The 24146-nt window shown below is 38.1% G+C and overlaps 2 protein-coding genes across 9 annotated transcripts in view; one reads left to right on the top strand and one right to left on the bottom strand.

Moving 5' to 3' along the window:
• ATF7IP (activating transcription factor 7 interacting protein) overlaps positions 1-13750 on the top strand; it is a 119136-nt gene extending 105386 nt beyond the window's left edge. For 5 of the 6 annotated variants that reach the window (XM_059186000.1, XM_059185999.1, XM_059185998.1 and 2 more), the window contains 4 exons: positions 17-172; positions 2415-2597; positions 4736-4848; positions 9133-13750. In XM_059186000.1, coding sequence (XP_059041983.1) covers positions 17-172; positions 2415-2597; positions 4736-4848; positions 9133-9552 — 872 coding nt within the window. In that variant the 3' untranslated portion in view covers positions 9553-13750. Of the gene's footprint in view, positions 1-16; positions 173-2414; positions 2598-4735; positions 4849-9115 lie in introns of all 6 variants that reach the window. The other variant, XM_059186002.1, reaches the window with a different exon arrangement.
• Positions 13751-14472: 722 nt separating this feature from the next.
• Positions 14473-24146, bottom strand: part of PLBD1 (phospholipase B domain containing 1) — a 51914-nt gene continuing 42240 nt past the window's right edge. For 2 of the 3 annotated variants that reach the window (XM_059186003.1, XM_059186006.1), the window contains exons 7-11: positions 21704-21904; positions 21457-21597; positions 17371-17556; positions 16642-16748; positions 14473-14772 (exon numbers count right to left, since the gene is read on the bottom strand). In XM_059186003.1, coding sequence (XP_059041986.1) covers positions 14590-14772; positions 16642-16748; positions 17371-17556; positions 21457-21597; positions 21704-21904 — 818 coding nt within the window. In that variant the 3' untranslated portion in view covers positions 14473-14589. The remainder of the gene's footprint in view (positions 14773-16641; positions 16749-17370; positions 17557-21456; positions 21598-21703; positions 21905-24146) is intronic. The other variant, XM_059186005.1, reaches the window with a different exon arrangement.

Genomic DNA, 24146 nt, shown 5'->3' with positions numbered 1-24146 from the left:
CACTTTTAATTAATAGACCCTAAAAAGCTAAACCATACCCCTGTGTCAACCATGGGTTCTTCTCAGCCTGTGTCTCGACCATTGCAACCCATCCAGCCAGCACCACCTCTTCAGCCATCTGGGGTGCCAACAAGTGGACCATCTCAGACAACCATACATTTACTTCCCACAGGTAAACTTGCTGAATCGTTGAGTTGAAGCCTTTAGTTCTGCTTATGGTGAAATATGACTATGGAAGTAAGTAGAAAGATTAGGTAGAAAATTAAGGATAATTCTCTGTTTTTTAGAGGACAGTGCAGCTTCTTGAACATAGTGTAACTTAGATTTGCTGACCTTCTTAAGTAGCAGCACTGACTGATACGGAGCGGTTATAAGGAAGAAAAATTACAATATATGTCATCTGCCACTATAAGCAGCAGAAATGAATATAGTTTCTCTTTAGGGGGGCGGCTGTAATGGTTCATTCTGACTATGACCAGTTGACTGATGAAGCAATAAATTTTAAATGATCCTTAATGTGAACTAGTTTTAACTGGCCTGACACTACCTTTGGAGATATATACTAATATTTTACACACTGCCTCTCAAGAAGTTATCATTCCTTTATTTTCAAGATGTAGCCTAGGTCTTCTGTTGGAAAGCCAATCAAGACCTTTTGTCTTTTTTTTTTTTTTAAGGTTTTATTTAATCATTTGAAAGAGAGAGATCACAAGTAGGCAGAGATGCAGGTGGAGAGGGAGAAGCAGGCTCCCTGCTGAGCAGAGAGCCCAATGTGGGCTCAATCCCAGGACCCTGAGATCATGGTCTGAGCCAAAGGCAGAGGCTTAACCCACTAAGCCACCCAGGCGCCCTTGTCTTTTTTTTTTTTTTTTTTAAGATTTTTATTTATTTATTTATTAGAGAGCATGCAGGTGGGCTGAAGAGTGCAGGGGGAGGGTGGAAGAGGGGGATAGAATCTCAAGCAGACTGTGAAGAGTGAAACCTGACAGGGAGCTCAGTCTCACAACCCTGAGATCATGACCTGAGCTGAAACCACGAGTTGGATACTCAACTGACTAAGCCACTCAGGAGCCCCAAGACAGTTTGTCTTTTTTTTTTTTTTTTTTAAAGATTTTATTTATATATTTGACAGAGCAGGAGAGCACAGGCAAGGGGAACAGCAGACGTAGAGGGAGAGAGAGAAGCATGCCCCCCGCTGAGCAGGGAGCCACATGTGGGGCTCGATCCCAGGATCCTGGTAACATGTTGCTTAACTGACTGAGCCACCCAAGGTGCCCCTGTTTGTTTGTTTGTTTGTTTTTTAATAAAATAGCCCATCATTAGAGATTTATATTCGAAATTATGTGTGGACTTTTCTCATTAAGGAAAACATTGAGATCACCTGGAATTGTATGTACTGAAATCAAAGTTTAAGTCACCACTTTGGATAATTTAGAAGGAAATATCATTATACAAACCATGTGCAAGATAGATAACAAAATGGGGTAATAAAGAGATGAAGAGGCAGGCATTCCTCCTTCTGTACATTCTACCCCTTTCTAAATGCTTACGCTCAAAGTTTAGATATATAAAGAGTAAGTAAAGATGTTACTAAATAAGCCATTAGTAAAGAAACCTTTTTATCCTTGTCATACCCAATGTTTACTTCCAGGTTTGTTTTATTTTTCCATATAAAAGTAGATTTATTATTATTTATTATATAGTTAATATGTGGTTATTTGTAAAATGTGATGATAATTCAGAGTTATTAACAAGAAAATGTTAACTTCTAAAATAATTATTGTAGTTCCATGCTGCCAGTGAACATTTAGGACTTTTTTGATAAATATATATTAACATCACTCAAGGCATGAATGTTCTCTGAAACAAAAATTAGGAGGAATGCTGGAGTAGAGAAGGAAGAATTCTATATTTTAATTGATGTTTTATTGTTTTCAATTAAAAGATGGTTTGGTTCACCTGAAGAAAATGTCCATTACAATAACCTGCCAGTTTCTTAAACTGTGAGAATACAGTTACTCCTGCTTATATATATATTGGATTTATGCCATCAGTAGAAGATCTGGAAGACCCCAAATCCCACTCTACTAAGAATAATTAAACATTAAGGAGTAAAAATATGCTCTTTTAAGTCAATCCCTTAAGGTCATACTCTCAAGTCTTTATCTTCACATGTTTATCATCAAGTCAAACTAAAGAGTAGGGAGGGGACCAGACATGGTTGAGGTGCTTTTTTCCTCTGAAGTTTGTATTATAAAAATATTACTATTAATTTTGGTTGGCTATATATCTTTCAAGATTACAAAAGGAGACTGTTGTATTTCTCTCTTTATTATAGTTAGATTTTATGCAAAATTAATTACTATTAATATGTTAACATAACTGCATTTTAATGTTTTTCTGCTTTTCATTAGCTCCCACCACCGTGAATGTGACACATCGTCCAGTAACTCAGGTGACCACAAGACTCCCTGTACCGAGAGCTCCTGCAAACCACCAAGTGGTTTATACAACTCTCCCAGCACCACCAGCTCAGGCTCCCTTGCGAGGAACTGTTATGCAAGCTCCTGCTGTCCGACAGGTCAATCCCCAAAATAGTAAGAGACTTTTCTTCTTGTGTATGGCCTCACGTTCGACGTAGTCCTTCAGCATTTAGTGGGCTTATATTGACATTAGATTTAGCAAAAAATGCTAAATGCTTATATATATATAAATATTATATATCATTATAATACATTTTTAAATGACTCAATAATTATAATCATGTAATTATATGATACTATTAGTTATAAATATAATTATGATATGTTATTTATAATTAATATAGATTAATTAATTTTTCTTCTCTAAGTTAACCAGAAAAATTGGACATGTGTATTATATGATTTGTGCTCCATGTGTCATCTTCAGTTTAATTTTATTTATGGCCTGTATTATCACAATGCTGTATTTGATAATGGTCTACACACTCTTAAGAGATACCTTGCCTAATTAACGTAGGAATGATTAATTGTGCCATAGCCCAGATAATGGAAATAATGATTAAGGATAGCCTCCAAGGAGAGAGAGAGCCTTAAAGGTGGGGAAGATGGCTGAGAAATAGAAGACAGGAACATGTTAAAGGATACCTATTGTTTCTAGGCACACACATACATATATATAATTATATGTATATGTTAAATTTATAATTATATAGATTGTATTTAGTAGTAAAATCTATCAAACAGAAGTTTATATTAAAAGCATATGTAGAGTTTAAAGAAAACTAACAAAATGAACCACCTATGAAATCTCTACCAGTCTAAGAAGCAGAGCTGATATAGGCCTGATCCTACAGGCCTACTGTGTACCTTCATTGTATCCCTCTCCCTTTTCATTTGAGGTAACCATGGTCTTCACTTTCTGCTTTTCTGTATGATTTTGCCACCAAATATCACCAAAAACACTTCGTTTTGCAAAATTTAATACCACGGGCAAATCTAGCTGGTTAAAAAAACTGATTATTAGATGATGATTTCGAGGAGAAAATAAACTAAGCAGAGGCTCTAGTTCACAGTTTGACTTAGTTTTTCTCAAGTTTACAGGAGCATTTTCTAGGAAATCAGTCAGTAGGGTCATGAATGAGTTCTGAGTAACTGGGCTTACCGTAGTCAGTGTATAGGCCAGGAACTGAATATATGGCATTAATATGGTCCAGGCACTTTAAATTATCTGTTTCTGTTGCCCTAACATATGTCAAAATAGTTTTCTGTTAAGTGAAATGAGTATCCTCAGCTTTGTGTGCAGCATGGAGAAAAAGTGAGAAACCTGATTAACACAAACCAAGGATAACATATTGTCGAGATTTTTGTTCTAGTTGAAAAGATGAGACAGCAGAGATTTTTTTTTTTTTTTTTTTTTTTTTTAATTTGAGAGAGAGACACAGATAGCCAAGAGAGGGCATTCAGGTGGGGAGGAGAGGGAAGAGGCTCCTTAGTGATCAGGGAGCCCACGGTGGGGCTCGATCCCAGGACCCTGGAAGATGACCTGAGCTGAAGACAGACTCTTAACCAGCTGAGCCACCTGGTGCCCCTAGCAGAGCAATTTTTGAGGATAGCTTCAGTTTGTCTACGTTTAGTTACACTGCTCCATTCTGGCCTGTTTGATGTCTACCTGTGATAAACCACTGTGTTCTACTGTTCTAGGGTTTTTGGTTATAGTCCTCTTGGTAGAGATTCCATTTATTTCTCTCCTGTGCTGATCTCCACTGTTTCTTTTATCTCATATTTTTCTCTTTCTTGATTTTCTTTCTCATAATTGGTGGCACACATCCTCCAAGGGCTTCTTGAGAAAGAGTTTATGGAAGTACATTTTTTTTTTTTTTTGGTTGCTTGTATAAAGGAAAATTTCTTTCTCCTCATGCTTATTATTTGGTTGAGTGTTTTTGTTTTTACTTCCAAATTTTAAAAATATCACTTTGCTGGCTTCGAGTGTTTAATCAGTGTTTTTTACCAAATTTAGAAAAGAAATTTAGGGTCTGTTTGTTTGTTTGTTTTAGAGAGGGAGAGAGGGGGGGGTGGGGCAGAGGGAGAGAAACTTAAGCATGCTCCGTATTTAGTGCAGAACCTGATGCAGGGCTTGATCTCACAACCCTGAGAGCATGACCTCAGCCAAAATCAAGAGTCAGATGCTTAACTGACTGAGCCACACAAGTATCCCTAGAATTCTGGTTTTATGCCTTAATTTTCTTTTGTAGGTGTCACTGTTCGAGTGCCTCAAGCAACTACCTATGTTGTAAACAATGGACTAACCCTGGGATCAACAGGACCTCAGCTCACAGTGCATCACCGACCACCACAAGTGCATACTGTAAGTGTTGATGTTTGGATTTTCAAACTTTTCAACTGTAGAGCTGTCAAATATTATTGTAGTTAGCTTATCCTTCAGCCTAGTTGTATCAAGAGGAAAGACAGGTCTTCTGTTTTTCCAACAGAAAGTTATGTAAGAAGATAGATCTTACCATTATGAACAAATGTTCTTAGGGATGGTAGTCTTCAGGGATCACTGAGGTTGCTTGTGGTGGTGTATAGAGTTTAAAAGAGTCCACAGCTAGGGCATGTGGAGTGAAAATAGAACATTTTTAACTTATGATTACATTAAAAAGAGTATTTTTGAGTATTAAAAAGTATTTTTTTTCATGTTCTAGCTTTATTCTTTTTCTTAAAACCTTATAGCAGATCTAATTTGTACATTACCATCACTTTATTATTTTTAATACTCCAGTGGTATTGAGAATTCATTTGTTAAGAGACGACAGAGAGGGGCGCCTGGGTGGCTCAGTGCATTAAGCCTCTGCCTTCAGCACGGGTCATGGTCTCAGGGTCCTGGGATCGAGCCCCACATCAGGCTCTCTGCTCAGCAGGGAGCCTGCTTCCTCCTCTCTCTCTCTGCCTGCTTCTGTGCCTACTTGTTCTCTCTCTCTCTCTCTCTGTCAAATAAATAAATAAATAAATCTTAAAAAAAAAAAAAGAGAGAGAGAGACGACTGAGAAAATCAAAGATTTTTCCTTAGATTTAGGCTCCAAAACAATGTCATATTATTCTGAGACATGATTTTAATAGTATTTGGTATAGTGTACCATGTAAGTGGAAATGCTGGCTTTATGAGAAGGAAAGGAACTGAGATTTCATACCACTTTTCACCAAGCAAAGTGTCCCTTTTTAAGTATGCCTAATAAAATTGAGAGCTTTTCTTCAGTGCTTGCTGTGTGGCACTGTTAATAGACTTGGTACTCACTCAGGAATCCTTTAGGGTCTTGTTCTCCTTTTTTATTTTTTATTATAAATATGGCAGCTAATACACAGAAAATAACCAGCTCAAGGTCTTACCTCATAAAAACTCACACATTCCAGCTTTCTAATCTATCCTCTTAACGGCTATTTTTCTTACCACACTACAATGAAAAAATTAATGTTAATGGAGCACTAACTATATGGACTAGTATAGTCCATATAGTATAACATATGCTATATATATGTTAATGGAACACTAACAGGCACTCTACTAAGTACAGGTATTATTTTATTTAATTCTCACAACCCTATGAAGATTATTATTCTCCTTTTGATAGAAGAAGATACTGTGTCACAAAGATGTTAAGTGGTTACTCAGGCTACTCAGTGTCATTACCCAAGCTACTGTCAGAGCCACTTTAATGTAGGCTGTCTGATCCCAGCACCTGCAGTGTTTTCAGTGTTTCAAACCTAGCCCTGGGGTGCCTGGGCAGCTCAGTCTGTTAAGCATCTTCCTTCAGCTCAGGTCATTATTGCAGGGTCCTGGGATCAAGCCCCACATGGGGCTCTCTGCTCAGCAGGGAGCCTGCTTTTCCTTCTCCCTCTGCCTGTCACTTCCTCTGCTTGTGCTCTCTCTCTCTGACAAATACATAGATAAAATCTTTAAAAACTATATTAAAACAACAACCAAAAATACCAATATGGTGAATATACCATTACTATTGTTTACAGCTACAAATAATTTCTTTCATTCCATATTCCTTCAAAAAATATAGAGCAAAAATCTCTAATATGATAGTTTTTGCAGATTTGATGACCTATCAAGAGCTTTTAAAAAAAAAACAAAAAAAAAAAACAAACCAAGAGCTCATGTGTATTGTCTTGTAAGAAACTGTGTATCTTACAGGAGGAACTTTAAAAAAAAATTTTAATGTAAAAATTGCTTTTAAATGAGAATTTTCAAGTACATAAATAGAGAGTATACTATGATGATTCCTGCTTACCCATCACTCATCACTTATCAGCATATGGCTAATCTTTTTCATATATAATACCACCCACTCACTCTAATAGCCCATGTAGACACTGGGTTATTTTGAAGCAGATCCCTATTGTCTTATTTGTAAAACCTGAATAAAAATCTCCCTTGCAATGGCAAAAATGAGAAAAAACTCAGTTCTCTTAATATTAAGTTTCAGGATATGAACAGATTCAGAATCCTAGAATTTTAAGAATTAGAGGGGATATGACAGCCGTTAAAGCTGTTGTCAATCTCCTTAAATTTCTGTGCTCCTTCCAGTTGGATTCATGGCTTCAGCCATCTTCTCTTGGATCTTGCTAGCTACATGTTTATTTAATGTTATTTATTTAGCTAACTAAATCACTTAAAGAAGAAAAAGATAAGTTGAGAGAGTAAATACAGTAAAATGACCAGCATTCAAATCACTTCTATTTCTTCAGCTTTCAGTATTTTATTTAAATGTAATTTTTTTTTCTAATTTTATATTCATTTTAGCTTTTTAACTGTGGATTTTACCTTTTTCCAGATATGTATATGAATGTGTTTTCCAGTAGGCATATGAATTCAAGCACGTTTACATTCCTTGAAGTTACCCAGCATGCCCTTTTTGAGTTTGTCCTATGTTGACGTTACATTACTAAGCTTTGACAGGGAACGGAGATTAAAAAGATGGCGTCAAACCTTCACAGAATTCACGGTTTAATGTATATAAATTACCCATCTTATGAAGTGCATATTAAAACATAGTTCTTGTTAAATGAATTTAGTTAAGGAAATCTTAATTGTTTTATAACTTTTCAGTCTAAAGTCAGTGAGCAAACGATACATTTCACTTGGAAAAAAAAAAAGATCATTCCATATCCCTTTTTCCTGGCTCACACTTGAATTTTTTTAGAAAAAAAATTACCATCACTGTAATCTTTATTAAAACCTAGATATAGGGTGCCTAGGTGACACAGTTGGCTAAGCGTCTGTCTTTGGTTCAGGTCATGATCCCGGAGTCCTGGGATGGAGCCCTCTCCCTCTGCACCCCGCCCCACCACTTGTACTCTCTCTCTCAAATAAATAAATAAAATCTTAAAAAAAAAACAAAAACAAAAACAAAAAACCTAGATACAGTGATGATAATAATAATGTCCAATGTTAGAAACAAGTCATTTTGAATTCACACACTTAATATTCATGCTTTTTCATCATATGGCCTTAACCTACCTTTCCAAATTTCTTTCCTGATTCATATGCTTTACGTCTAAGTAAAAGTTAATACTTGTTTTTGCCCATAAATCCCCTTACTTTCCTATAGCCCCATGCCTTTATTCATGCATTACCTATTGGCAGAAAGGGGTACACACTGTTTCTTCATTTCTAACTCTTACCTTTCATAGTTCATCTTAAATGTCACCTTTTTTGTGCAGACTGACCCAAGAACATAATATACATTCAGCATTAAATGTGCTTATTTATGATATGCTACTGTCCTTCGGTGGAAAATGGCTTAAAAATGAAAGTAGAGTCAAATACACAAATTAGGGGCGCCTGGGTGGCTCAGTGGGTTAAAGCTTTTGCCTTTGGCTCAGGTCATGATCCCAGGGTCCTGGGATCGAGCCCCACATCGGGCTCTCTGCTCCATGGAGAACCTGCTTCCTCCTCTCTCTCTGCCTGTCTCTCTGCCTACTTGTGATCTCTCTCTCTGTCAAATAAATAAATAAAATGTTTTAAAAATAAATAAATAAATACACAAATTACATACATATAGTAGATAATGTTAACATTATTCTAAAATGAGACGCTATAGCATAGATAATTAAACATAAATTATTTTGTTAGAGATAGATGATGATTTTAGTTTCTGTCAAAATGATTTTCTATCAGCCGGGGCTTTTCTTTGCCATGGAAAGCTTTAGTTTTGTTTTTGTTTTGTTTTAATTTATTTGAGAGAGAGAGAGAGAGATCACACGTAGGCAGAGAGGCAGGCAGAGAGATTGGGGGAAGCAGGCTCCCCGCCTAGCAGAGAGCCTGACATGGGGCTCAATCCCAGGACACTGGCGTCATGAGCTGAGCTGAAGGCAGAGGTTTTAACCCACTGAGCCACCCAGGTGCCCCAAGGTTCAGTATTTTAATTGTAGAAAATATGGAGTCACCTCAGCACCATTGTTTATAGCATGATTGGTCACAAATCAAGTGGAGCTAGCCAAATGTGGTATAGTATTTGGTATTTCTTAGTATTCTTGATGTTAAAGGATAACTCTCTAAATGATGTTCAGGATGTTTTAGTTCTAGCCTTCAGAAATAGTCCTTTCTGTGATCATTATTAAATCAATAGGACTCTTCTTTTGTTAGGAGCCCCCACGCCCTGTACACCCAGCACCCTTACCAGAAGCCCCACAGCCACAGCGTCTGCCCCCAGAAGCTGCCAGCACATCTCTGCCTCAGAAGCCACACTTGAAGTTAGCACGAGTTCAGAGTCAAAATGGCATTGTACTGTCTTGGAGTGTCCTGGAGGTAGATCGAAGCTGTGCCACTGTTGACAGCTACCATCTCTACGCTTACCATGAGGAACCCAGTGCCACTGTGCCCTCACAGTGGAAAAAGATTGGTGAAGTAAAGGCACTTCCCTTGCCCATGGCATGCACTCTCACCCAGTTTGTATCTGGCAGCAAATACTACTTTGCAGTACGAGCCAAGGATATTTATGGACGTTTTGGACCTTTCTGTGATCCTCAGTCAACAGATGTGATCTCTTCTTCCCAGAGCAGTTAAACCTTGGAGCCTTTATCGCTTCCTCTGAGTTCCACTTTTTGGTCTTGTTTTAATCTTGTGCATGATATCCATTGTAAAATCCACATTGTGCAAGATTTCTTGGACAGAAGTGTATATACACTACATTTGTTTATAATCAGAAGTAAAATAAATAGCCCATAAAGCAAGAATCTTTTTCCTGGACAATTGAAGCTTCAAGGTTTTGAAATGTAAATGTGCACCTTGCTTTAGTTTTAAGGCTGGGGAATATGTGTGGGTGTTTATGTGTGTTTTTCCCTATTTATATGTTTACTGCAGTGGAATCTCCCATTTCCATTCTCACATTTACCTCTCTTCAAGTATAAAGTAAGTAGATCAAGGGATCCGAGGTATGGTATGTGGCATGATTTGCTTCTGAGGCATCTATCTGTAGGTTCATAGCTAAATGACTTAAACTAAATCTGAACAAAACCCAAAGAAAGAAAGAAGAAAAAAGCAAAATGGCTAAATAGTTTAAAATAGGTTAATTTGAACACAGGAAAGGATCTGTTCATCTTTTTTCTTTTCTTGGTTGTTAATTAGGTGAAAAAGATCTGCATTGGCCCTTGTTTCCTAATCTGGCTCTTACATTTATTTTGTGCCTTAAAGATTAACTACAAAAATAAACATGACCATTTGTCCATTGTTGATCTTCTCATTCAGCCTTTTGCCCTTCGTTTCTCCTTCAGTTCTACTAAATATAGCACGTTTCCTTCAAGTCAATTTTAAACCAAGGCTTTAGGGATATTCTTACCAGTGGGATCACTACATTTAACTCTAAAAATTGGAGTCACTCTTTTCTTCTAAGAACATAAGTGCTTTTATGTTTGGTCACTATTTAAATTAACTGTGTAAAATGGACTAAGAGAAGAAATACCATATTGTGAAAGAAAATTGTCCTTCAAACATATTGTAGAATTTATGTTCCATACTGTGTTAAAGATTAGGAAAACAGTGCTTGTTCACTTTATCACCCAAAGTATAGTATTCATAGGTATTAGTATTTCATAGGTAGTAAAATTCACAAAATACAGTGAGCTACAATAACAAAGGGAAAGTTTTATTTCCTTACTATTCTCATACCTTTTTTTTTTTTTTTATTTGTTTTGTTTTAACCTTTTAACTTTGTTTTGATAGTGCCAAGTTTTGTCTGATTTACCCTCTGTCAACTTTGGACAGAATTTCAAGTATATCCTTTGGGGTTATTTTATGTAGCAATTAGGTAATCCTTTCTGTGCATCTCTGTTCCTGTTCAGAGTTAATCAATTTCCGTTTAGATCATGGATTTTCAGTATGAGTGCCAGCTCTACTGGTATCAGGTAGGTGTTCAGGTGTGGGTAGTTCAGGGCAGGAGAGATGGGATAAGTTTGGGGATGAGAGTATGGTTGGGAATAGTTTGAAAGAAATTCATGGAGTTTGTGAAATAGCTTTTCAAGTCATCTTCTCTTACCATATTTGAATTCGTATTCCTACCTTCTGAAAATAAATTCATTTTTAATTTTTCTTGGGATTATAGGAGGGAGCTATCCCTTTTATTAATTCTGCTTGGTTTGCAACTTTGGTAGCTTGTAATGGGAAGCATTACAGTAATGCTGTAAAGAAACTCTCATTAGAGACTTCACTGATCAGTATATTGTCACATTAGGTGTAAAGTTTGATTGATGCTGAAGAAAGCCTACAAATTGCCAAAATGTAAGTGCTCCAGAACCTTCCTTTTACTTTCAGAAAATGAGACCACAATGAGAATTGAAGTTTTTATTAATCCAATTTGCCAACCAAGTAACGTAGATGTTACTCATTCTAGGACTAACAATGATGGTAAAAAAAGTTGTCAGTGTCATGCCAATGAAAATTTGAAAAGGGAGACATTGATAATCTTCTAGATGTGTATGAACACCTATCTATATCTGCATGTGTGTATGTTTTTGTCTACAGTGGTTGCGTTGCTGATCATGTGTTCAAGATCATTCCTGTCTACAGAATGGAAAGCCCGTGTTCAATTAAAAGTATTCTTTATTGGCCGGTTTTATGGTCATGTGATGACAATTTGCTTATCTAGCCTAGAAAAACTTCCCTTTTTTTTTTTTTTTTTCTTAAAAGCTTTCATAGCATTATATAATCAGGTGAAGAAAGCCCAGTAGAATGAAAATACATTTTAGTCTATACTGTGTCTTCTGTCAAACAAAAAAAGTAAGTTCTCAAATAGTAACCCTAAAAATACATTTACTACACCAAAATAAAACTTTTTATTCCAGATGGTGGAAGGAAGGTACAGAGAGTGTAATTATTTGAGGAAAGTGTATATTATGATATGCTCTCCTCAAATTAGCATGCCATGGGATTTATAGGCAACAGCTATACTGAATTTACTGAAAAATGCTAGTGCTAGAACTATAGGCATTTATTTTTGACAGGTTTTGTTGATGAGCTCTGACTTTTGCTTTATTTCCTTTGGGAGAGAGATTGCAAGACTGTATTGTAGCAGTTCACACTCCATGGTACCTTTTCACAAAGTATTACAGATAAGTTTGATTATCCCATTTTGGGAATGCAAGTTTGCTACAGTTTAAGCCTGACATTACCTGTGTAAGTATTGCCTTATTAGAAATCCTGAAAGCTTCTGATATTTCCACCTAAAATATAGGATGTTCATATGGCATTTGAAGATAATGGTGATGTTTGTTACTCTCTGTTTTGCACTTTATCAGAGTAATTTTCACCCTGTTTTAAGTGTGAGTAAGTCTCTTTTTAAAGTTGCGTTCTTGCCAGTAAATTTATAAAATACAAAGACAACATCTGTTGTTAACTGTTAACTTTCTGAGGTAACTATATCCCTGTTTCCCTGAACTCACTTTAAAATATGCAGAATATTGTGTACTGTTTACTACTGTACTACACAGTAGATGTTCACAAGAGAAGTGAAGAGTACAGCTTTCTTCCTTGAAAAGTACATTTTATTGGGATGCCATTTGCCTCACAGAGTGTTTCCCACTTGCCCCACCCCCATTGCTGGATAATAAATGAAAGATTTAATTGGGAAATGTGACCGTAAGCAAGGAACTTTAGAATTTTTGGTACAACTGTCTGCAAAATTCCTTAGGCAGGCAGGCTGCACTATACAGTTCTCTTACTGTACTGAGTAAGTGTTAACCTAGTTTTTGTCATTTGCTCTTTTGCTTACATTTTCCAAATTATTTATGCAGGAAGGTGAATGTTAATATTGCATGATATGCATTTATCTTGTTGCACAAATTTGCCAGTACTGTACAAGATTAACAAAACAATGCCTGTGGTATCCTCTTCTCTTACTTTGATACACTGTGATTTTAACACATTAGAGTACTGCAGAGACCTTCCAGGTGTTCTCCCCAACTTTCCATTTTGGGCTATTTCAGAATCATATGATTTATTCATTATTTTAATTTCTTTGTTGGCCATTGACTTGCTTTATTCTAATTTCCAGAAAAACCATGCCCCAATATTGGATTGTTGGAAATAATTCTATCTAAAATCAATGCAGGATTCTGCCTTCCCTTACTATTTACTGAGTGATGCCCCTCTCCCACTTTTTAAAATTTTTGGACAAAAAGAACAACCTCATGAAATGTTTTAGTTAGTGTGGCAGACTTAGATCGAATTCCTAAAATGCATTCCCCTAGAGCCAGCCAATGGGAAGGAATGATAAGACATGTTTTGCCTTCTTCAAATAGTTTTATCATGCTACATAAGGTTTTTGTTCTTGTTTTTGTTTTTTTATTTGTAGAGTCAGCTAAGTACCCATCATTCATACTTAAATGCTGGGGGGTTTTGTTTTTGTTTTGTTTGTAAATAAGGTAACTGGGCAATCAAACACCTTTTTGGGATCCTGGATTCATTATTTTCTCAGCCATTTCAAAATTAAATACAAAAATAAATCCTTTGTAGGAAACTTGCATCCTGATTTTTCTTTATTGCAGTTGAAAGTGTAAATAATAAGACAATGTAAGACCTTCCTAATGTCTAATATAAACTGGGCTATAGTGAGTTGCCCTATTTTTATTAGGTTTTGAAGGTTTTGTGGGGTTTTTTTTCTTTTTTAAATGTACAGTAGAGTGGTGTCTGTATAAGTGTTAACTGTAGTGAGATTTTGTCCAGCAAGCCTGAAATTTATACTTTGAAATAAACTACTGGGTTTTTAACATTCTGAGTATTCTGATTCATTCTAATTATTCTCAGCCCTTGTGTTGCTTATGGATGTTTCTCACCTCGTTAAGAATCACCCATTATACTGTATAGTATGGTTTATTTAACCCATTTTGGCAATACCACAACACTCAAACCACATTCAGTTCTCTAGCTTTGAAAGAGAAGTTGTTACGTAGAGTTGCTCCCAGATAGATGTGCTGTTTTTAACTGATTGGAGACCACATTAAGGTAATATTGTGTGCCTACTCTGTACCACAGAAAGACTTAGCCGTGCTTGTTAATGACCAGAAGAACCACTAACTGCATTTCTATTAGAGGTTCCTTTGAAGCTCCACCATCCCCTAGGGCTTTGTCATTAAGTATATTCAGCCCGGGGAAGGATAAAAAGCATGGAAGAGGACAGGTTCTTAGGAGCCAGTCTGGAAGTGATACTACTATCAGGTTCCTTGGGCAAGAACCCTATCACATGGCACAGCTGTCTAGGGGAACCTGGGAGATGTAGTACATGTGGCCAGGCATGAAAGGAGAATATGGATCTGGGTGAGCAGTTTCGGCTACCATCTTGTATATATATATATAAACTTGTATGCTAAAGCCAGGTATTACCTGTTTTCCAGAGTATTTCTTCTACAGTGTGTCACCCTGTAGTGAATGTTGTAAGAAAAGAAAAAAAAAAAAAAAACCCTGCAAAATCAACAGAAAATGAAAGTGGCAGGCTTTCAATTTAACATAGTTTATTAGGACTAATTCTGAACGGAAAAACATAGCTAAAATAGTGCCTTTGGAATCTTATTTGCAACCTTCTATTCCCTTCTATTCCCTCAACTCCCTCCTTCATTTTATGTCATGTTTCAAAATCGGTTTCATGGTAATAAAATCAAAGTCATAGGTCTCTGGCATGCCCTGGTGGAGAGTTTTGTTGAAACGGTTCCAGTGAAAAACAGGGAGGCCACCTTGTACTGTGGGACCACTAATGGCATAGGCCGTGTACTCGGATGCAAGGTAGATATCTGCCACCTGGAAAGAGAGAGGAGAGGGACATCTTAGAAAACCATTTGGAAAAAACGAGATTCCTGTTTTTCCTTGTGGGGTTGTTTTTGTTTTTCATTTTGTTTGTTTGTTTGTTTTGGTCCTGCTCTTTTTCCAAAGTCACAGTATTAGCTCCCTTTTAAAATAAAATCTTGCAAGCTTCCACAACATGCTCTTCCATAACCATTTGGTATTCAGATGTGAATTGGGCAGAAGTGCATTAACGTAGCCAGAAGTGTGAGATCGGGAGACAGAAGGCTCATGTTCAGAATTTTAGCTCCAAAGCTTGTTTAAAAAAACCCCTATGGGATTCCATTTTCTCATTTGTGAAAGGATTTTAATAACCATACTTTATAGAAGAGTTGTTATGAGGATTAATGAGAGAAAATGCTTGGAGTAGTGACTAGATACCTTCTTCAACAAAAGTTGTTATTAATCAGGGCAGTAATGAGATTTATTTTTAGGAAATCAAGTTTTATTTATTTATTTATTTATTTGACGAGAGAGTGAGAGAGAGAGAGGGAACGAGTGCACAAGCAGGCAGAGCAGCAGGCAGAGGGAGGGGGAGAAGCAGGCTCTCCACTGAGCATGGAGCCCGATGTGGGACTCCTGGGATCATAACCTAGGCAGAAGGCAGATACTTAACTGACTGAGCCACCCAGGTACCCCGTGACAAGAGTTTTAAAGTAGAAGAAACTCAATATCAAAAAAACAAGGTCTGTGGTTCTCAAAAGCACCTAAACACTGGATAGCAGATCTTAACCTTAGAGGAAAAAGAAAAAGATACCTCATAACTTCTGATTTTCTGTATATCCCAAATGACTTAGGGGAAATGATAAGTATACACTTAAACAAATTCTTTTGATGAAAAATTGGCAGATTCCCCTCTCCAGAAGAAAGTAAAGTTGGCAGACGGAAGGTTGGCTTGGGTTCTCTCAGGCAAGGCAGCAGAGGTAATTCTCTGTGTATTCGGGAATGGCTAGAACACTTCTTACACACTTTACTGAATGTTTGCAAACACCATTAATAAGAAATAAGCATTAGGGTTTCATGTGTGTTAGGCTCTCTATATCCACTGAATTTTACTTTACACAACATATTGGGGGTCATTAAAGCTAGAGCTCTGGTATATAGATAAAAAGTAGCTTGAGTAGGAACTAGACTATTCTGAAGCATCTTCTTTTCAGGCATTAGGCTGATAGAAAAAATTATGTGTAGGGGGATCAGCATTCTTAATAGTTAACTCCACTTCTAACTGATTTCTTCCAGAATTTAGGACTGAAAGTGCAAACAAAGAGACATGCCCAAACCAGGAATGCAAAAGGACGTATCAGAATGATTCTTTTCCACCAACCACATGGCTAACTCATACCCTCAGACACCCTAAATCCAGTAGTCTGCAGGAAAATTCTTAATGACCAGATCTCTGAGAGGGAAAAAAAGACCCTGATTTGTAATGTTTGCTGATTTGCATAGTATAAATACTCCTCCACGGCTGATTGCAAGCTGTCCACATCTGATTTTAACAACTGGTTCTCACGGCCCTTACGAGCTGGCTTCAGTCCACCACTGCAAACAAGTAATACCTATTTATTATCTATATTAGGTGATGCATTACAGCACTTAATAATTCTAACATGGTGAAAACCCTTTAGTGCTTGTCCAGTAAACTTGTTCCTCCAGCTAAATTCAGTTCCTGTTTAATGTGAAAGCACACTGCTCCCAATAATATGTTCTTTGGACTTTGGGCTAGTCTGGTAATTTTGTGCTTTAGGCCACAAAAATATCTGCAGCTTTGCCTTTGGGCAGACCTAGGTGCAGGTAAAAATTAAATTCAAAAGCCAGTTTGCATGTTACCTTTGTGTCATAGCAACCTCCAGGACTTGGGTTAAGTGAGTTCAGGTCTTCACGGCAGCAGATGGTATTGCAGGGATCGCCCTTACTGTAAGGATCTTTCTTATAATCTAGGGGAAAGAGTGATAGGGATGAGGGTGAGTTCTGGCTGTTCGGAGATATACCTGCCCACAGGAAGCTTTTTGAGTCTGCAAGTCTAGATAATCAGAGTCTATCTCATTGGAGTGGTCTCATTGACCCAGCCGCTCTCAAGAACCTTGAACAGTGAAGAGTGGATGGAAGAGAGAGAATAAAGGCTAAATGTGCATCACTGTTCTTCAACAAAATAAATACAAATTTGATACTGTTCATCAAAAATAAAGTGGTTATCAATAATTTTTGTTTTATTAGCTGCTTCTGTCCTTGGAAGAAAACCTGTGTTAGGGTTGAGGGGGAGTGGTAAAAAGAAAGTACTCTGTATGGGTTATTTTATCTGTGTTTTACATGCTATTTTTTTCAGTGAAAAAAATCTATAGAATCTTCTTCCCTGTCATCTTATAAAAGAAGACAAAATCCTATCTGTTGAGTATAAAATATGTATAGTATTGATTGAATACCAAATACCAAATAACTTCTTTTAATTCCTTCTAGTACAAAGATTGATTCTTTACGTGGGAAAACTTACATGGATTCTTTATCCATGCAGAAGAAAAGGAGTTTTGAGGAATGGTTCTTGAGAAATGTGCTACGTACTATTGTATCGCATGATATATTTCATGGATGCCATATCCGTCACGTCCCCTTGGTCACGCCGGAAGATTTTGGCTCGTGAAGCCATGTCATAGGAGAACTCCAAACCCAGCTTCTTAACTAGCATTGGATAGCCACTCCAGGTGTAGATTTTTTCATGGAAAGGAATGTTGTAGGAGGGCCAATATCCTGATTCCAGAAGGAAAGGAAGGAGGGTGAGATTGACAGGGAGACAGAAAAGAGAGATGTCATTAATGATAGTTTCTTTTGAAAATCAGCATAGATGTGTGATTATAAAATGACATTACAACGAAAATAAAGCTCTGAATGTGAACACTGGCCTTCAAACTGATCCTTTTTAAAATTTACAGAATCAATATACCTCTAGATGGTTCCATTAGGGAAAGAAGAGCATCAGAATGCTTTGGTTTTCACCCAAAATTCTTAAAGCAATCTATTAACCAGAAAAATAATTTGTAATCTAATTAATAAAGTGAAGTAAAACATGGAGCTGTCTGGGGAGCTGGTGTAAGTGAACCTGGTTCCTGAAACGCCAAAAGATAGTTTCACAGTGTGGCCCTAACAGGGAGCAGGCCAGGTGCTCATCATGGAACAGTGGAAGAACATAGTACCTAAAGTTAAGAAAGCCTGGATTTTAGGCTCAGGGCTGAATCACAAGGTCTCGGGCAGTTAACTTTAACTTCACTTTATTTGCTCTTTTTAATGGAGCGGGAAAGGAAAAATCCATAATTTGGAGAGATTGGAGATAATCTTTAAGGTTCCAGCAGGCTTTAACTTCTTTGAAAGCATTCCTTAAGGCTTCATGATGTGCCAAGGCCATAGAGCACGTTCGTCACTAAGCATCAGACATGTGACACAGCTCTAGTACAATCAATACTTCAGGAACAGCCCAGATTCCGGGGTCTACAGGACAGTTAGTCAACACAGGCGGGACTCCTCCACCATTCAGGGTTCATTTTCCATCCCCCATATTGTCTTGGCCTTTGTCTGCCTTTCTCCCTTTTTACTGTTTTATAGGATCCCCTACTCAGGGGTGAGATTACAGAGATTTTTAAAAATGACAAGACACAGGCCAGCATCAGGAAGAACTGAGATTAAAGACAATATTGAACTGACAGGCTAAAATCATGTTCATTACTATAGTATATCTAGGTTATATATAGACTTAGGGGTTAGACTGCCTGGATCTGAAGCCTGGTTCTGCCTTCATTAGGTTTGTGACTTTAGACAAATTATTCAATTTCTCTGTGCTTCAGTTTCTTCAGCTATAAAATGTGAACAATGAAAATACCTATCTTACAAGGATGATGATGAGCATGAAACGAGCCCAGGCAGATGGAGTGCTTATAATAGCATCTAATACTTGGTAAACATTAGATGAATATTAACTGTTATAACTACTATACTTCTCTTAATGTGAATGCAACTCAAATGAATAATCAAAATGGCTGCTTTACTCTTCACATTTTCCTAAAGCTTCATGATTTATAAAAGCATTTGAAATAGATTATCTTATGTCACAACAACCTAATGATGTATATAAGCCTTATCGTCCCTCCTTATAAAAAATGAAACAGAGGTTCAGAGATGTCCAAAGCCTCCTTTCTGACCAAAAGGCATCCAGCAATATACCACAGTTGCTTCCAAATTCCAGGAGTTCTGTAGAACTGACTTTTTATTTTATTTATTTTATTTTTATTTATTTTATTTTATTTCTATCTTTTTATTTTATTTTATTTTATTTTATTCTATTCTATTTTATTTTATTTATTTGACAGACAGAGATCACAAGTAGGCAGAGAGGCAGGCAGAGAGAGAGGAAGGGAAGCAGGCTCCCTGCTGAGCAGAGAGCCCCATGCGGGGCTTGCGCATCATGCATCATGACCCGAACCAAAGGCAGAGGCTCTAACCCATTGAGCTACCCAGGCGCCCCTGTCTTTTTATTTTAATGGCTGTGTGATAGCACATAAGTATTTGGGCAAATCACCTGTTTCTTTCTGAGCCTTTCTTTCCTTATAGTAAAATGGTAACAGTGCAACTTATCTGGAAGTATATTAATGAAGATCAAACAAGAGAATGTAAGTAAAAGGCTGAAAAGAGTGCGTAGTATACAGTGGACAATGAATTTAACTCTGTGTTCTTCCCACCTTCAGCAAAACAACTACAGACAGATCAGCATCAGATTTTTTTTTGTCTAAGGGTAGATTTCTTCATGGAATCTAGGAATAAGATCGCAAAGAACCTGAGTCTGCCATTCCATAATCAGTCGCAGTCCAAAGAAGAAAAGGCCATGAGTAATCTGTCCCCTTTAACACACATCTCCCTCTTGAGGCTGCTGATTTTATCAGGCTCTCATGATCTGGATGGGCCAGGCCATGTCAAGATCGGATAGCTGACTTCTCAGTTTTGAATGGCAGTCCTAACTACATGACAGCCAATGACTGGACTTCTCTGTTGAGCCGTATCTGATCTGCTTGCCAACTGAAATCTCCATCTTTATGAATTGTTTTCTGCGTATTATGAGCATTTGGTTGGCGTCATTATAAAATCTCTGCGGACCTGGGAGCGGACCAGGCCCTGATTCTGGGGGTCCATATCTTCCTTTGATTCTGCTTCTGCTCATCTATCAGCTGATCTATTGTAGCACTGTCCTAATTAGTCCCCTGCCTTCTCTCTGACTCCCAGTCTGTGCTCCCTTTTCTAAAACTGCCATTTTTCACTCACCACTACTTTCCACTGCAGAGCCCTTCCTCTAGCTGTCTCGAAAGCTAACATTCTCTCAATCACAGCACAGTTTTCATGCCTCCATTTGTTTGACCTTGTCCCCTTGTCAAACTGCTGAGCTCTTTTTTGACATTTAACCATCACTCAGACATCATCTTCACTCTTCCTTTATTCAACAAATATGCACATATGTTGTGTGTGCCAAACACTGTGTTCGATGCAAGGTAAGTAAGACCGCTTGCTTTGTGTCAGCAGTGTGCTCAAGAATTAGAAAGAATTATCCCAATTCACTCTCAAGACAACTTTGAAATTGGAAAAGAAAAGGTCCATATTCCCGCATCCAAAAACTTGGGAGGCCAGATAATTCAGAACTCAGGGTTTTGCAGATCTTAGAACAGCAGTGAGGTATGCATATCACACATGACATTGCAGTGTCTGTGGGCAACACTTCATAATCAGAGGCATTGGAATCTCTGGAGACTAATGTACAGTGTCCCTGCAGGAGAGGAAAAAAAGACTAAACAGTTCAAGTCTACCGAACTGTCAAACGGGTAGTTTTGCTACCAAAAGGTCAGGTCAGGTCATATTTTGGTACTAAGTTTAGGAAAAAAAAATTTTTTTTTTTTTAGATTTCAAAATTACAGATAAGTGATTGTGGACCTGTACCGCTAATGTAGTGTTTCACAGACGGAGAAAGTGAGGCTTGGAGAGAGTAGTAGATCATTTGCCTGAGATTTTGAGGAGCAGAGATTCAAATCAAGGTGGTGTCACTCTAAAACCCATGATTCAAATGTCAGGGCTCTGGTCTTGCCCTTCAGACCCGCCTTCTCTGATCCTCCCACTGACCGTGCCCACCCCTGGGCTAGGCACCCCAGACTTTATGACCGCTCTTTCTGTTCTGGGTTCTAAGGGCTGGTTCCGTGCCTCGCTTCCTCACTAGACTGAGTTTCTAAAGGTTGGGGCATTTGTAACCTGCAGCCATGCTTTTCCAATCCGTGGGCCAAGGAAGCACTTCTGTAAATATTTGCTGAGTTAGACTAAAAGCTTTACCCAGGAGCTCAGGAGATAAGGTAACGTTAGAGTGATGAGAAGTCCTAAGTCCATAAATGCCTGGCTTTGTCCCCAACTATACAATGTCATGTAAGAGTCTGGGGTGCAGATTTCACATGTTGTGCTGAAGCTGGGAGTTCTTTCCCAGTGTAACTAGCAATGACTTTCCCATCTCTTCTTCCCCGATGTACACCCCTCCCCATCACAGAGCCCCATACCACACATTCCCCACCACAAAGGCATACACACTCACAGACGGATCGGACTTCCAGACTTCAAGCATAAAGACAGTACCTTTCCGTAGAATCTCAGTTTGGTCGGAATATTCTACATATGTAGGAATTTGCTCCACAATGTACAGAGTGCCTGTGTCAAGGCTGTACTTCGGCTTTACCTTCTTCAAGTCCAGGACCATGTATTGATTGTTATAGGTGCCTGAAATGTTGGGAGACACGAAGTAGGGTTTGGGTGCGGCTCTACTGGTTAACTCAAAATCTGAACATACGTACATGCCTAAGAGCTCTTCTGCCAGGCCACTTACCAGAGTTGTAGTTTGAAAAGATCTCTGCCCACTGCCTGCCATCATTTGCCATCATATTGGCCACACGGACCCTTTGCCATGCGAGGAGAGACTGTGGTGCCACAAGCTTTAGTAGAGTTTTATTATATACACTGTTTGTGGTCTGTAGCAATATCAAACCACTGCTAAGAATGTAAAAGTCATCCAGAGACTCCAAAAACCCTGCAGAAGAGACAAATAGACAATGAGCATACATCTAGCTGGTATATTCAACCAACATTATTAGCATAGAGCTTTGCATACACAATGCATTTTACAAAGAGTATCAGTTATTATGATCCTTGATCTGCGGTAGCCTCTCTTGGTTTGGGCTTACCTCTGTAGGGCTTGTTTAACAGCTCCTTATAAAAATGTGCCAATGGACCTCTGACCCTAGATTCCCTATTGATATTTTTTGATTTTATAATTTGGGTGATAAAAGTATATTAAATCAGGACTCTTTCCGATTTTCCAAAATGATAAACAGAAATAGATCCCCACTAACTAGGATTTTGCAGGAGAATTTAGAATTAGGGAGGGGGATTAAAGGGTTCATTGTTGGATAATAAGATTATGGATGTGTTCTTTCTTCTCTTTCCACTTTTCTATATTTTCCAAATTTTACATAATGAGTCTACATGATTTTTAGAAAGAGGAAAAACATCCACATTTACATAAGTAGACATGGTTTTGAAATTAGGATCTTGCCACTCTGGGTCAGGCAACACTTTTTCTAAGTGTTGGCAGCAATACGGGAAAAATCAGTGAAGCCACAAGTCTTTTTTAAAAGGCCTATTTTGTGCTTTATGCTTTGTGATTGTGATAGAAATCAAAGTATTATCACATACAGCTCTAGCAGTGAGAGAGGATATACTGTCATCAGTAACGAGTCATGAAGGACGAATTGTCAAGTGGTGAAGAAACCTCAGAGAAGGACCCAGTGAGAGGGTTAGAAGAGGCCAAGGTGAAAAGCTCCTTTGGTACTTCCCAAACTTACACATTTTATACCACCTTATCATTTCTGCCATATCTGATCACTTGTAATTTATTTACTCTTTTTCCTTAAATATACTCTTTCCAAACTTTAAATACTTAGCTTGTCACATACAACAATATCTGAGGAACCATGAGGTTAATGTTTTGATCTTTTTTTTTTTTCCCTCAGAAAACACATGAAAACAAATACATTTCTACTAACATGCGAAAATTACTTGCCCACAAACCACCTAATACCACCTCACCAGCACTATGCAAGCCGCACACAGAGAAACACCAATGTATCTGAAGCTTTTGTAATCGGGAAGGACAAGATGAGGTGCAGAGAGGTGAGGGCATCTTTCCAGGACCATACAGCCAGCTGCTGGCAGACCTGGGCCTAGAGTGCAAGTCCTTGACCCAGTCCAGCGCTCTTTCCACTAAGTGTGAACTCCCGTGCTCAGCCTTCATGGCTGTCCTTCTTCAGGCTTCATGAAGGCAGGAGGAGGAAAGCTTCATGGAGGAAGTAGACCTGGAACTGAGTCTGGAAGCTTGTATAAGAATTGATTAGGGTGGGCGCCTGGGTGGTTCAGTGGGTTAAGCCGCTACCTTCGGCTCAGGTCATGATCTCAGGGTCCTGGGATCGAGTCCCACATCGGGCTCTCTGCTCAGCAGGGAGCCTGCTTCCCTCTCTCTCTCTCTGCCTGCCTCTCTCTCCGTCTACTTGTGATCTCTCTCTGTCAAATAAATAAATAAAATCTTTAAAAAAAAAAAAAAAGAATTGACTAGGGGGCACCTGGGGGCTCCTTTGGTTAAGCGACTGACACTTGGTTTTGGCTCAGGCCATGATCTCATGGTTGGAGATCTAGCTGGTGCAGGGCTCTGTACTCAGTGCGGACTCTGCAGGAGATTCTTTTCCTTCCCTCTCCCTCTCCCTCTGCTCCTCCCCAAACTCATGCTTGTACGCTCTCTCTAAAATTTAAAAAAAAAAAAAAAAGTTGACTAAGAAGAGAGCAGTGAGGAAAACAGGTATGAATAAAGATGTACAGCTGGAATAGATGTGGCATAGGAGGCTGGAAGTTTGGGGAGGTGGAGGCAAAGAAACATCAGAAAATACAGTTGGCCAAAGAAGATGCATGAAAACATGTTCAACATCACTCATCATCAGGAAAATGCAAATCAAAACTACAAGGAGATACCACCTCACACCAATCAGGATGGGTAAAATAAAAAAATCAAGATGGCCAACAGATGCATGAAAACATGTTCAACATCACTCATCATCAGGAAAATGCAAATCAAAACTACAAGGAGATACCACCTCACACCAATGAGGATGGGTAAAATAAAAAAATCAAGAAACAAGTGTTAGTGAAGATGTGGAGAAAAAGGAACACTTCCTTTTTTTTTTTTTTTCTTTTTTAAGATTTTTATTTGACAGAGAGAGAGA

Source organism: Mustela lutreola, chromosome 8 (genome assembly GCF_030435805.1).
Source record: "Mustela lutreola isolate mMusLut2 chromosome 8, mMusLut2.pri, whole genome shotgun sequence".
Classification (NCBI taxonomy): domain Eukaryota; kingdom Metazoa; phylum Chordata; class Mammalia; order Carnivora; family Mustelidae; genus Mustela; species Mustela lutreola.
The sequence above is the reverse complement of the archived record's forward strand: the minus strand, read 5'-3'. Positions and strand labels throughout refer to the sequence as shown.